This window comes from Lissotriton helveticus, chromosome 6 (assembly GCF_964261635.1).
Source record: "Lissotriton helveticus chromosome 6, aLisHel1.1, whole genome shotgun sequence".
Taxonomy (NCBI): Eukaryota; Metazoa; Chordata; class Amphibia; order Caudata; family Salamandridae; genus Lissotriton; species Lissotriton helveticus.
Window position 1 is genome coordinate 689,891,530 of NC_136067.1, and position 13,886 is coordinate 689,905,415.

The 13,886-nt window shown below is 44.5% G+C and overlaps 1 protein-coding gene across 1 annotated transcript in view; it reads right to left on the reverse strand.

The window, feature by feature from the left end:
• Positions 1–13,886, reverse strand: part of CEP162 (centrosomal protein 162) — a 977,479-nt gene that overhangs the window by 712,100 nt on the left and 251,493 nt on the right. Inside the window, exon 8 of the mRNA XM_078648156.1 lies at positions 10,432–10,462. Coding sequence (XP_078504282.1) covers positions 10,432–10,462 — 31 coding nt within the window. The remainder of the gene's footprint in view (positions 1–10,431; positions 10,463–13,886) is intronic.

The window sequence follows — 13,886 nt, forward strand, 5'->3', positions numbered from 1 at the left end:
TGTCCCAATAACCCGCATACACTGATTTTGTGGAGGGATAACTCACCACCAAAATGACACCAACAAACTCAGGAAGAAGGTCGAAAAAGGTCAACTGCCACAGCTCAACCTCCAGGCATGCAGATGCAAACTATACCCTAATGCTACAACAGAAGACCCTCCCAAAGCGGCAGCTTGATCAGAAGACAGATGCTCACGCCCAGGAGTTCTGGGTACCCCACTCTCCTGGCCTAGTATGGCACCACTAGGATAATTTGAGCCCATTATTTCTGATCTTGTTCAGAAGTCAGGGCCGGAGAGGCAGTGTAAGCTGAAAACGATTTAAGTATTGGTTTGATGCCAGGAAAATGTCGCAATGAGGGTAAGCATGCCTATAGCAATGTACCAAAGATTATTAGCCAATTGAGGTGCTCCCTGCAACAGTTTTTTAGGTTTGTATACAATATATAAAAGTGTTAATAAAAACAATTTTAAAAAAAGTCTATGCATAATAAGTCATTAAATTGAAAAACAGCATTTCACTCTTTACACTATAGTATGTATATATTCTGTCTCATAATCTCCAATTATCAACTTCTTCTTATAGTGTTGATAATACATAATGTGTTTTTCGAGTGTAGTGAAAGTTCAAATTAGGCCCAATGGATTTAAATTTGTAAAAGTATTAACCTCTATTTTCGGTGTTCAATTTACAGTAGATGTTAAGCAAAAAATGTAGGCACAATTTTTTTTTAAGTCTCTAAAAGGGCTAACTGGTGTTCTGCTGAGATCTGTTGGAAGCCTGATGCCCAATCATCCCTTTTCAGTCTACATTTCAATGCAAATGTCTTGAGGAATGCCCCAAAAGCAGCGTGGATAACAAGAATTTACAGTCACTACACCGAGATAAACTGCTAATAATTAAAGAAACACATTTTTTTAAACTGGGAACGGTTTATTCTTTTAAGAAATAGTAACTGAGGATGAAGTGGTATCTACAAATAGACTGCACCTATAAAACAAGGCTAGCAGATTATTGAAATTCATAATTACAATTAAATAAATTCTAATCAGACGAGCAACTCGATGATGGTACAAAATTAACGACAGTTTTTCCCTTTCTGGTTTAATGTAACATTATGTCCTATGTATGTAATCACAAACTCAGGACGTCGTGATTGTTTTTAAAGTACGCTGCTTTAATCGGCGAAGGTAAAAAAGAAACGCTGTAATACCGGAAACACAAAGTGCAGAGACAGATTAGAGGAAAAGCCTACCAGCTATTGCCTACTGATGAGGCATATACTATTCATACATGAAAAGCTAGGTAATTGTGAAGCAGGATTATTTAAGCTGTCACTGACGCCCCAAACTACACTCACCGGACTGCTGATATATCGCCCTCCCGGGACGGCTAGGGAATGGGCGGCGGCTCTTCCTGATTACATAGCCCCTATGGTACTTGAAGCATCTATGTTCACCATATTGGGCGACCTAAACCTACATTTAGAAAATCTTAAATGCCCAATTACTGCAAACCTTATATCAGACCTGGAAGCACTAAATATCCACTTATGGAACTCTGGCCCTTCCCACCAAGCAGGCCACCTATTGGACCCCATATTCGCTAATTTTGATCGTATCAAATGGGACTCGACAGTGCCCATTGTATGGTCCGACCACTTCTTGAGCAAATTCACCATATGGGCTCCAGTGCACAGAAACCAACACAAGACAGATATATGGGTCAGAAACTGGAGGAAACTGAGCATTCCTGATCTAGAGGCGCAGCTATCCAAGTCCAACTATGGCTGTGAAATAGAGGACATTACTACGAAGGACCATACTAAAATTAATAACTGGCTAGCAGACGCGGCACTGACGATTGTCCCTCCAAATAAAAGCAAACAAAAATCTTGTTGCTCCCCTGCACCTTGGTTCTCAGACACACTAAAAAAAGAAAAAAGTTTATGCAAGAGACTAGAAAGGGCGTGGAGGAAAGATTATAAGCCTGACAATAAAGAAAAGTATAAGATAGCACTCAAGGCCTATCATCTATCATGCAAAATAGCTAAGGGAAATTTTACTAAAAACTAAATTTTAGAAGCTCAGAGCCAGCCAGGGATGCTATTCAAGGTCTTAAAGAACTTAGCAGGAGAGGCAGCTATACCGGAACCACCCACTCTATCTTCCACCCAATGTAATAAAATAGCTACCTTCTTCCACGATAAAATACACACAATTTATGCTAACTTCTCACCAAATACAGAGGTTAAAGGAAAGCACCCCTCTACAACCCTCACAGAAGATCAGCAAAGCACCCCTGCTAGACAAGAAATTAAAATATGGAAACCAATAGATACCCAGACGTTCAAAATCACCCTAAACAGTATTAATTCAGGTTCACCCTTAGACCCCTTGCCTACACACGTCCTCAAACAGCTGGATACACCCACACATGAGGTACTCAGAGCACTGCTAAATGCTTCTCTACAAGAAGCGGTACTACCGAGAGAATGGAAACACGCTATGGTGGTCCCCTTACTAAAAAAGGCTAACAGTGATCCAGAGGTGTTCTCCAATTTCCGCCCTGTGTCCCTGCTACCAATACTGTCTAAAATCATAGAGAAACACGTCAACAGGCAACTTACAGATTTTACCAAGAAGAATGATCTCTTACATCCCTCCCAATCGGGTTTTAGGATAGGACACTCTACAGAGTCTACACTACTCGGGGTGACAGAAATCATCCGCCAAGAACTGGATAGAGGAGGCACGACGGCACTCATCCTTTTGGATTTGAGTGCCGCTTTTGACACCATCTGCCATGACATCCTAATCAAACGAATAGAAGACATTGGAATAAAAGGGAAGGCACTGAAATGGCTAGAACAATTTCTCCGACAACGAACCTACCAGGTCTTCTCTAAAAACAATCGATCCGAGATACACTCATCTCCCTATGGTGTACCTCAGGGCTCCGTATTAAGCCCCCTTCTATTCAATATATACGTCACCCCCTTAGCTGAAATTGCGGAAGAAATGGGACTTATTATATATTCCTATGCTGATGACACGCAGCTGGTGTTCTCCCTTTCCGCCCCAGACAAAGACACCGTTTCTCCCCTTCGTGCTGGTCTACTTAAAATGGCCACTTGGCTCCAGACGAACAAATTAAAAATGAACGGAGATAAAAACGAATTACTAATATTCGGCAATCAAAAGAATCTCTGGAACCCAACACATTGGCCTGACGAGATGGGTGACCCTCCTACTGCAGTGCAGCATGCAAGGAATCTAGGGATAATCATGGATGACAACATGACTATGCAGATACACATAGCCAAAACTGCCTCCACATGCCTTCTTATTCTCAAATGGCTTAGAAAAATTCTATGACAATTACCGGAGGGGGCACAAAGGACTGTCATCCAAGCACTAATAATGTCGCGTCTAGATTACGGCAATGTCCTGTTTCTGGGAACCACGAACAGAACATTGAACCAATTACAAGTAGTACAAAACTCGGCAGCTAGAATGCTCCTTAATCTCCCAGGGAGAACAAGGATGTCTGAACATCTTAAAAACTTACACTGGTTGAGGATCTCCAGCAGAGTAAAGTTTAAAGATTTGTGCTATATGCACAGAATAAACGCAGGCATAGCCCCTAAATATCTATGCAAAATGGTTAGAAATTACCTTCCCTCGCGAAATCTACGCTCAGCAGGGAAAGCTAAATTCATCGTGCCCAGGGTAAAGAGAGCTCGACAAGGAGGGCGCTCCTTCTCTTACCTAGCACCGGTACTATGGAACTCACTCCCTATCCATTTAAGACTTGAGCCCTGCTACCTTTGATTCCGCAAGGGAGTGAAAGCTTGGCTATTTGACCTAAAATCGGCTGTGAGACGTCTACATGAAATGCTGATCCAGGGCGCCGGGAAACCCTCAGGGTAGCTGTTGCGCCATAGAAATGCAATAAATAATAAGAAATAAATAAAGTTGGTCTAGCACTAATGGTCTTGTGTACAATGCGGTTTCTAAACCCAAATGAGATGTGAATGACAACCACCCACCCTCTAGAGAGGTTTTGCTTTCAAGGGATGTGGTTATCTGACAAATACACATCATGCGGATCTAAAGAGAGTGCATTCTTGCACTTCTGCACATTATGAAGCAAATTATATCTCATTTCCACCATTTGTATGCAAGCTCGCTACTTGGGGAAAAACAAATTATACTACAGGGAAGAATATACATATGGCGTTATGGCTACGTGCGTTTCTCTCGCCAGTATTGACAGTACGTGCACTGGACTCCTTTGCAATGCCTCCACGAATTACCATATCACATCAGATATTCTTCCGGAGAATGCTTAAACTGCATGAATAATAAACCACACACAGAAAAAAATCTGCTGTCTGAAGATAGAAACTGATCCGCCCCAGAGGAGGCAGAAAAGATGTCACACAATAGAGGCAACATAGAGGAAATTGCAGGGGTAGAGAGACGTGCCAAGCAATGATCTACATAACTGTCTCACCCTTGCCACAAGTACAAAATAAGCATTGGCAAAGCAGATAGGTCTGGCCTTGGCAAGTAGTGCAATTGAATTATTTTTTATCGCAAGCATGCCTGAAAAAGAAAACAAATAAAACCAAAACGTGGCTGTCACATTTTTGCATTAAAAAGTTTACATTAAAAAACATTCACTGACGCGGTCGTTTCAATAGTGATGCTTTTTTAAATACCAAACCTTTCAGTTGTAGAGTACATTTTATTATCATGATTTGGGAAGGAAACAAGAATAAATCACTACACAACCAAACACTCAAATCACAGGCAATGTTACACTTCATAACTTTAAAATGGAGAATGAAAATGGGTCACAATCTAACTTGGTACCCTAGTTGCAGGCTTAAGAACTCGTTGGTATTTTAAGATAATATACTAAAAGCAAAACAAAAATGCACACTTCAAAGCAGTTTTGTCAGTAACAAGAAAGGAATTATTTGGACAGATGTGAATAATGTGCACAGGCTTCACTCCAAGTGAACTGAGCTTATGGGAAAAAGTGGGATGGCCCATTGCTAAATGATGTGGCGTGTGGAAGTAAAATGTGAATGACAATTTAACAGACCATTGGATGGCCCCCCTATCAACAAAAGTCTATCTAAGTTTGCATATTATGTATGCACTTTTTGGAAAAACAATAGTCGGTTGAGATATCTAAAGCGGCCTCAAAGGCCAAACCTAAAAAAACAACACATGAAAGGTGACTTCCTCGATTTATGGCATCAAGACACCATGCATCCAGATGGTATCACCTTGTGAATGCAGTACCTGTACTTCTGCACTGGGGAACTTTAACAGGTTAGGAACACTGGCCTTCAAATGAGGGCCAAAGGGTGTGCTGCAGCATCATAGTAGTCTTCCATCGCAATCATCTAAATATCCTAGCTGATTCTCTGAAGGCCACTAACGCCCTCATTAAGATAATGCGGAATTTAGTATGGATACTAGAAGGCGAGAATTTGCAATTCTGGCTGGTATCCCAGCACCAAATTATAAAGATTACAAGGTTTTCCCTAGAATGCGGAAAAACTGCTCGGACCCAGTAATATCAAGTATTTTTCAAGTCAGATTTTCCATATTTTCAGAGATAAAAAGGCTAGCCTTTTCCACCTGCTCTGAGGAGACTGAAAGTGTAAACCAATGTTGCATGGAAATAGAGGAACTGAGGAACAAACGAAAACTATCTTGGGGGAATACCTTGGACAAACAATAGATGAACTAGGTATCTGAGAGACATGGAACAGTAGCATGAAAAAAGTAGCCTTTTGTCACGTACCTAACTCTTCAACCAGATTTCGGTTTCATTTAAATGATAAGAATCACTTTGCAAATAGCCGGCATACCTGGACAGTAATCAATTCCCATAAATGACTGACACCCCAGGAGTACATGTTAGCTCACTTCTCACTGGCCTTCAAACACCAATTCATGCTATACCACTTTGGGCATATAGACATTAGGGGTGGGTGGAATTTGCGTAGTCGCGCAACGCAAAGCTCCGCAAAACGGTAAAAAATCTCCGCGAGCACGCAAAAGTTCGGCGAACACGCGGAATTGCTTGTTCAGCCCGTTTGCGATGCTGTTTTCCTGTTCGCGAATTCTGTTTGCGTGCTCGGGGAGAAATATCTATCGAACACGCATTTTGAGAGCGCGAACAAGCAAAAAACCCGCTAAGCCGTAGAATTTTTGGCAATTCTGCGTTGTCCGGGGAACACAAAATTACCCAAATTCCGCGAGCGGAACGGATTTTACAGCCCAGGCCTAATAGACACCAAAGACTTTATCCCAACCTGGAAGGGCCTGTCGCAAAGCTCAAGTTGTCGCCTATATGGATATTAAAGAGAGACAATCGTACACATTCTTTGTCTATGCCCGGAGGTCAAGGCCCAAAGGAATCGGTTATTGACATCAGCTTTCCAGAAACTTTATATTTAAACCTGCAGAAAAACAGTAACCAGCTAGCTAAGTGGAACCTCCATCTCCTTAGCTTGCTAGAGAACAAAATTCTTAAAACCAATATTGAAGAATCTCAGTGGCATCGGGACAGGTAAAGGCCACGGTTAGTTGACATTTTAGGGACACAAAGCACATGCACTTTATAACCCGAAACAAAGGGATAAAAAAGAAGTACCTCACAGTTCAAGGAGGTACCCTTTGTCCCAAGTTTATAACACACAAAAATGTTCAGTTGCACAAGAGGATGGGCTCATAAGGAGCTAAATAAGAAACGAGCCTTATAAGGACAGCAATGGACCCGCACACAAGATGTCCAACAGCCCAAATTTGTAATCGGTTATTTTATCTATAAATGAAATTAGTATGCTTTACGGGTCTTTTATTATCAAAATTGAGTGTGTTTGTTATTGTACAATCGGTACTACTGTCAGCTGTATGCAATGGTTTTAATTAATATGCAAATAAATAAATTTACTTATTGTGTCAGAGGGTGGGCGGGTGGGGGTTGAAGGACTGAGGTGGAACGCAGGGCTGCAGGGTAGGCTTGCGCCTGTCCGGTAGGAGAATTGTGAGCTACCCCTTTAGTGTCCCGGGGGTCCGAGGGAGGCTGGCCTGTGATGCGGCCCTCAGTCCCTCGACGATCTGCCCAGTACAGACTTTCAAACTATCAGGCGCAGAGTTCGTAGACTCAATCATTCGTAGGGTGACCAACTGGCATTGGTGCAAATTCAGGACGGTGAGTGTAGAAATTCAGGACAAAGGGTCAAAATTCAGGACACAAATTCAGGACAGGAGGTCAAAATTCAGGACAAAACTTCAGGACAGTAGGTACGTTTTACAGACACATCAGAGGTCGCGCAATAGTAAATAATTAAGCCCAGCCATTTCCAAACATATTCAACCATTTGCAAACCTATCCATCATGTATCCTTCCATCTATCATTTCACTCATCCATCCCTTCATCCATCCTTTCACTCATCCATCCATCCATTATCCATCCATCCATCCACTCTTTCACCCTATCCATCTGTACACTTATCCATCCACTCTTCATCCCATCCATCCATCCAACCATTTACCCTTTCACCAATCCAGCCATCCTTTCACTTACTAATCCTTCCACCCATCCACTCCTTTAGTCATCCATCCATCCTCCCTTTCTCTCTCCATCGACCCTTTCACTTAACCATCCTTCCTTCCACCCATCCATCCATCCACCCACCCACCCATCCATCCATCTACTCATCCACTCATGAATCCATCCATTGACCCTATCACTCATCCATCTATCATTTCACTCCTTCACACATCTATTCATCCTTTTGTCCATCTACCCTCCCTTTCACTCACTCATCCATCCTTACATCCACCCTTTCACTCATACGTACATTCATTCACCCTTGCACTTATCAATCCATCCATCATTTCACTCATCCACCCAACCATCCACCCACCCACTCATCCATCCTTTCACCCACCCACCCACCATCCAATCCACTCATCCATCCTTTCACCCACCCACCATCCACCCACTCATCCATCCTTTCACCCACTCTCCATCCATCCATCCTTTCACCCACCCACTCATCATCCATCCTTCCCCTCATCATCCATCCATCCATCCTTCCCCTCACCATTCATCCATCCATCCTTTCACCCACCCCCTCATCATCCACCCATCCATCCTTCCCCTCATCATCCATCCTTTCACCCACCCCTTCATCATCCATCCATCCATCCTTTCACCCACCCCCTCATCATCCATCCATCCTTCCCCTCATCATCCATCCTTTCACCCACCCCCTCATCATCCATCCATCCTTTCACCCACCCCCTCATCATCCATCCACCCCCTCATCATCCATCCATCTCCTCATCATCCATCCATCCTTCCCCTCATCATCCATCCTTTCACCCACCCCCTCATCATCCATCCATCCATCCATCCACCCTTCTCCTCATCATCCATCCTTTCACCCACCCCTCATCATCCATCCAGCCATCCTTCCCCTCATCATCCATCCATCCTTCCCCTCATCATCCATCCTTTCACCCACCCCCTCATCATCCATCCATCCATCCTTTCACCCACCCCCTCATCATCCATCCATCCCCTCATCATCCATCCATCCTTCCCCTCATTATCCATCCATCCTTTCACCCATCCACCCACCCAACATCCATCCATCCATCCCCTCCATCCATCCCCTCATCCATCCTTCCTTCCACTCATCCATCCATCCTTCCCCTCATCCATCCATCCTTCCCCGTATCCATCCTTCCTTTCATCCATCATCCATCCTTCCCCTCACCCATCTATCCATCCATCCTTCCCCTCCATCCATCCCCTCATCCATCCATCATTCCCCTCATCCATCCTTCCCCTCATCCGTTCATCCTTCCTTCCCCTCATCCATCCATCCTTCCCCTCCATCCATCCATCCGTCCTTCCCCTCATCCATCCTTCCCCTCATCCATCCATCCCCTCATCTATCCTTCCTTTCATCCATCCATCCATCCTTCCCCTCATCCATCCATCCTTCCACTCATCCATCCATCCTTCCCCTCATCCATCGTTCTCCTCATCCATCATCCAGCTACCCTTCCATCCAGCTATTTACATTTTCTCTCATCCATCCTTCCCCTCACTCATCAATCCATCAATCCTCTCATTATCCATTTATTCAATCTTTCATTCATCCATTCACCCTTTCACTAATTCATCCAGCCATCCACCCATCCCTTCACTTACTTACTCGCCCACCTTTCCATATTAATTTGAGCTGAGCCCTTTTGAGAAGAGGCCCATCAGGAACTTCACCCTCGCTGCAGGAGCCGTTCCAGGACTGGGAGAGAAGCCACCCAAGGCGGAGACAGGATCCACCACACGGGGGACAGGAGCCATCACAGGCAGGGGCGGGGAAGGGGGACAGGATCCACCACAGTGGGGGGACAGAAGCATTCACAGGGGGGGACAAGAGCCATTACAGGTGGAGGGGAGGGGGGGCAGGAGCCATCACAGGAGGGGGAACAGGATCCACCAGGGTGGACAAAGGGGTGGGCATGCAGTATTCTAGTATCATTTTGGGCTCCTCACCCCCTCCTGCACAAGACAAGGAGATGACAGGCTCTCTGTCCAAAATGCCATCCCCCACTTTGATGTACAGTACTTACAGGAGATACTCTAAGAGAACTGGTTTAACTGATTGTCCTCCATACTTTGTTAATCAGTGTGGGTGTGATTGTGCCATTTCTTAATTTTATTACATTATAGACTGCATGTTTGAAGAACCGAGATTTGCTTACAATTTAGTGACAGTAATTAATGAACCACGTGCTGCCTCTGTGTAATCTGCCCAAGTCTAGGATGTTTGGGGCCCTGGGTAGAAATGGAATGTGTGAGGCCCCCTCTAAATTGCAGAGACATGACGCATTCAGGGCTGTTTGCATCTGAATAGATGCCCCTGCTCCTGAAGCTGCAGCCCCCCTCTGTCACCTTCAAGCACCTCTTAACAGCTCATCAAGGGCTGAAGATGTGAGGGTTGCATCCGCTGTGCCTCTCCAATGTTGCTGGGTATCTGAGCTTTGGAACAGCATCGGTGTCAAGAAGGGAGGTGGGTGGAAGCTGTGCCTGGTTAAAATTACTGACAAATGGCGTCCGTTAAAGAATCCTTCACGGACAACGGACAGACGGCCAAAATTACGGACCCTAATCATTCGGGCCTACAGAGACTCAGAAATGCGAGCTGCAGAATTTCACCCGGGGTTATGTGCCTGAGTGAAAAAACACAACTCATAATGCGGGTTTCAATGCGCACTAATTATCATTTCAGAAAAACGTAATGACTAACTGAACAGACAATGGAAAACCCCACACATATCAAAACAAACTGTGTCGTCTCTTAAGAGGGTGGGATATTTACCTTTAGCAAGCATTCCAGGTTCTTCTTCTCTCTATAACAAAGAAATTAAAAAGATTAACGCAATTACTCGACACACTACTCCAATCACAAAAAAGACAAAATATTAGACTGGAAATGTTCGTTCTTCGAATATTTTTTTTAAACTCCGATGTACACACAGAGGAATTTGATAAAACAGGTGCTGTTTCCATCGGACGCTGATTTCCTCGTAAGGCCAGCTGTGTGCCAACCAGGTTTTATCATATAAAAATTTGGGAGGTTGCTTTCAGATGTACAGACGGCTTCCTTTATGAATTTCATTGGGGTGGATTAGGATTCAGACCATACTACTGAATGTTCTTGTGCACTGAAACACCTTGACTATGTATACAATTACACTAAAGTTCACGTAATTCTCTGAGTTCATTCAAACCTCAAAAGCGGAGACAATATTTGGATCATGGAAACAATAAAATAATGAATGCTTCATTTAACACTATGCGTAGGTGTGTAACGTTTAAGTTCAAAATACTCAATCTGATTGGAAGGGACATTTTCTTTCTTTCAAGTGCTAGAAGTTCTACACCTAATTTCGTGGGGAGACTGCAACATGAAATATTGTTTGGTGGCTTACACAGCAGCCTCAAAAATGCCCTTTTGAATTTGGGCATGTTTTAAGATCCACAACCTTGAAACTATGGACTGTACTCTTGGATAAAATTGTGCAACAGCAAGTAGGCGCAGTTCAATAAAATAAGGGTAGGATAAGGGTGGTAGTGTAATATATATTACCTACTGGCGGTCGCCACTAGGTAGTTATAGTTAGGACCTTGTTTCTATTCAAAAAGCATTTTTTCTTTTCCCAATTGCTTTGGCGCCAGTTGACGAATCATCGCAACATTTTCAAAACTAGTGGGGCGCTCCAGTCAGCTCCTATCTTGAAAGTTTTAGGGTGATTCGGCAAGCGGGAGCCGAGAAAAAAGGGGGGTTCCAAAACGTGTTTTCTCCTTGTTAATTTCTATAGGAAACTTTAGAGACGGCTACAGCCCGAACTGCTGAACAGAATTACACCAAATTTGGCAAAAAGGTAGTCCTTGGTTCAGAAAGAGACCTTTTTTTTTTAAATGGCGTAAATCTGTTCAGTAGTTCCTGGGAAATTTAAAAAATAGAGGTCGGAAAATCAATTTCCCATAGGAAACGTTAGATACTGTTATAGCCGAAACTGCTGAACGGAATTACACCAAATTTAAAATGGTGTAAATCCATTCAGTAGTTGCTGAGAAAATCAAAAAATAAAAGTTTAGATATTTAGAGGCACGGAGGATCCACGGACCCTCCCAACCACAAGCTTTATTCTTATTGGCTGTCAACACTCCAAACCAGGAAGTGTTGGCAGCCATCTTGTGCCTCAGTAACAGAGGCACAAGAAAACAGGGAAACAATGGTGAAAAAAATGAAAAGGAGGCAAGGTAGAAACACCCTGACCCCCTAGGCCTGCTCAGGGGTCCCACAGGGACCTCCAGGGCCGAAAAAAGCATTAACATTTAAAAAAAAAAAAAAAAGAAATCGGCGAGATTCGTGCACCCAGCGCAAATTTCGGCTAGAAAAAAAAAAAAGAAGTGCGGGCTCCCGCGCTTCGTTATTATTTAGCCCCTGGGTGGGCCAAATCCCGGGGGCCTGTCAAAATGTAATAGCGGGGGCCCAGGGAGGCTCCGGCAGCCCCGGGGACCGCCACCCCGGGGCTTTCATTAATACATTTGCGGAGGCAGTGTGCCCACCCGCTGCCCCGGGGACCGCCACCTCCCGGGGCTTTTATTTTTTAAATAACACCTGTGTGGGGGCTTGAGCCCCCCACACACCCCAGGGACCGCTACCTCCCTGGGGCACTAATATTCAAATTTGGGGGTCCGTAGCGGCCCCCCGGCCACCACCACCTCCCCGGGGCTTTGCAATTGTTGGGATGGGGGCCAAGTGGCCCCCCCTTCTGGAGCCTTCGATGGCCCCGAGGACCGCCACCCCCCCAGGGCCGGCTCCTACAGTGTCCCATGGTGCCCACCCCGGGACACTGCTGATTGCAATGACAGGGCGGGAAACCTGCTCTCGCTTCAATGAAGCAAAGCAGAATTGCTTTTCCATATGGGCAGCTGCATGTCAGCAGCTCCCCTAGTGGAAAAGCAATGCTAGGACCCACAGGAGACGGGGAGCCGGCGGGACCGTGGGGGAATTGGGGTCCCTCCACGGTCCCCAATGGATAGGGCCCGGGGCAGTCGGGCTGGACTGTTCCCATGAGGCACAGGGTCAGACTGATTTGGATATGGCCATGTCTGAACTGGGGTGGCGGAGTGAGCTAAAGAATGATGATGGATTCAACCCAGATCAGTTGACTGGGGGTGAGTGCTTGCAATGTTCAACACTCCCCCCATCATCTCCTTTGGTTTTGCTTTGTTCGCCCTAAATTGGGAGGGTATGCCCAGATGTGGGTCCCTTTCTCACTTTGCCACTGGATTCAAGCTAGCCTGGCTGATGACAGCTGATTAGCCAGAAACCGGTCCCAGGATGCTTGTTTCCGGTCCAGGGAAGACATGGCTTGGCAGTTCTGGCTGGACTGTTCCCACGAGGCACAGGGTCAGACTGATTTGCATATGACTATGTCTGAACTGGGGTGGCGGAGTGAGCTAAAGAATGATGATGGATTAAACACAGATCAGTTGACTGGGGGTGAGTGCTTGCAAAGTTCAACACTCCGTCCATCATCCCCTTTGGTTTTGCTATGAAGAAGAATATCAACAAAGAATCAGAAGCAAAGCCTCCCTCGCTCTCTTTATTATGATTATTTGCTTATTTGGTGTTTCATGAGATCTGGCAAAAGCTGACTTTAGCTGCGAAGAAAGAAAAGTAAATTTACGATCTGAGATGTCAATAAAATAGCAAAATGATAACAAATTGTCTTTTTTCATTCACTTGCCTCTGGCACAACCGAAGAAATGCTCTTAAGACGTGGACAAAACAGATCACCTTCACTACAGTACTGGGCAGGTATGCATCAGCACTGGCAATAACCTACTGCTGTCAAAACTAACAAGCATTTTCACTGCAATAGATCTTGCATATGCGTGCGTTTAAGCTATGGGCACTGTAAATGACAATGCCTTTTATTTATGTGTTGTTAAAAGGAACACATATGTAAAAGGCATTAGTATTTTTAATGCCAATTGCTCAAACTTTCGCGAATACGAGACCACTTTAATGGTGGGCACGCTTCCTTTTTTAGGCGCTGCCCGCATATTCAGGTTACAGTGAGCAGCGTCTAAACAAAGCAGCGCCAGCGCCGGCAACATTAAATTAAAAGCACATGTGGCACTTCCACCCCAAGTGTAAAAAAAGAAAATAATTTCGAAAGGTTCTATAGCACGTCTGCTAAAGTGAAAGCGCGCTGCTTGTAATGAAATAATAATTAAGTAAGCACGGACGCTAAA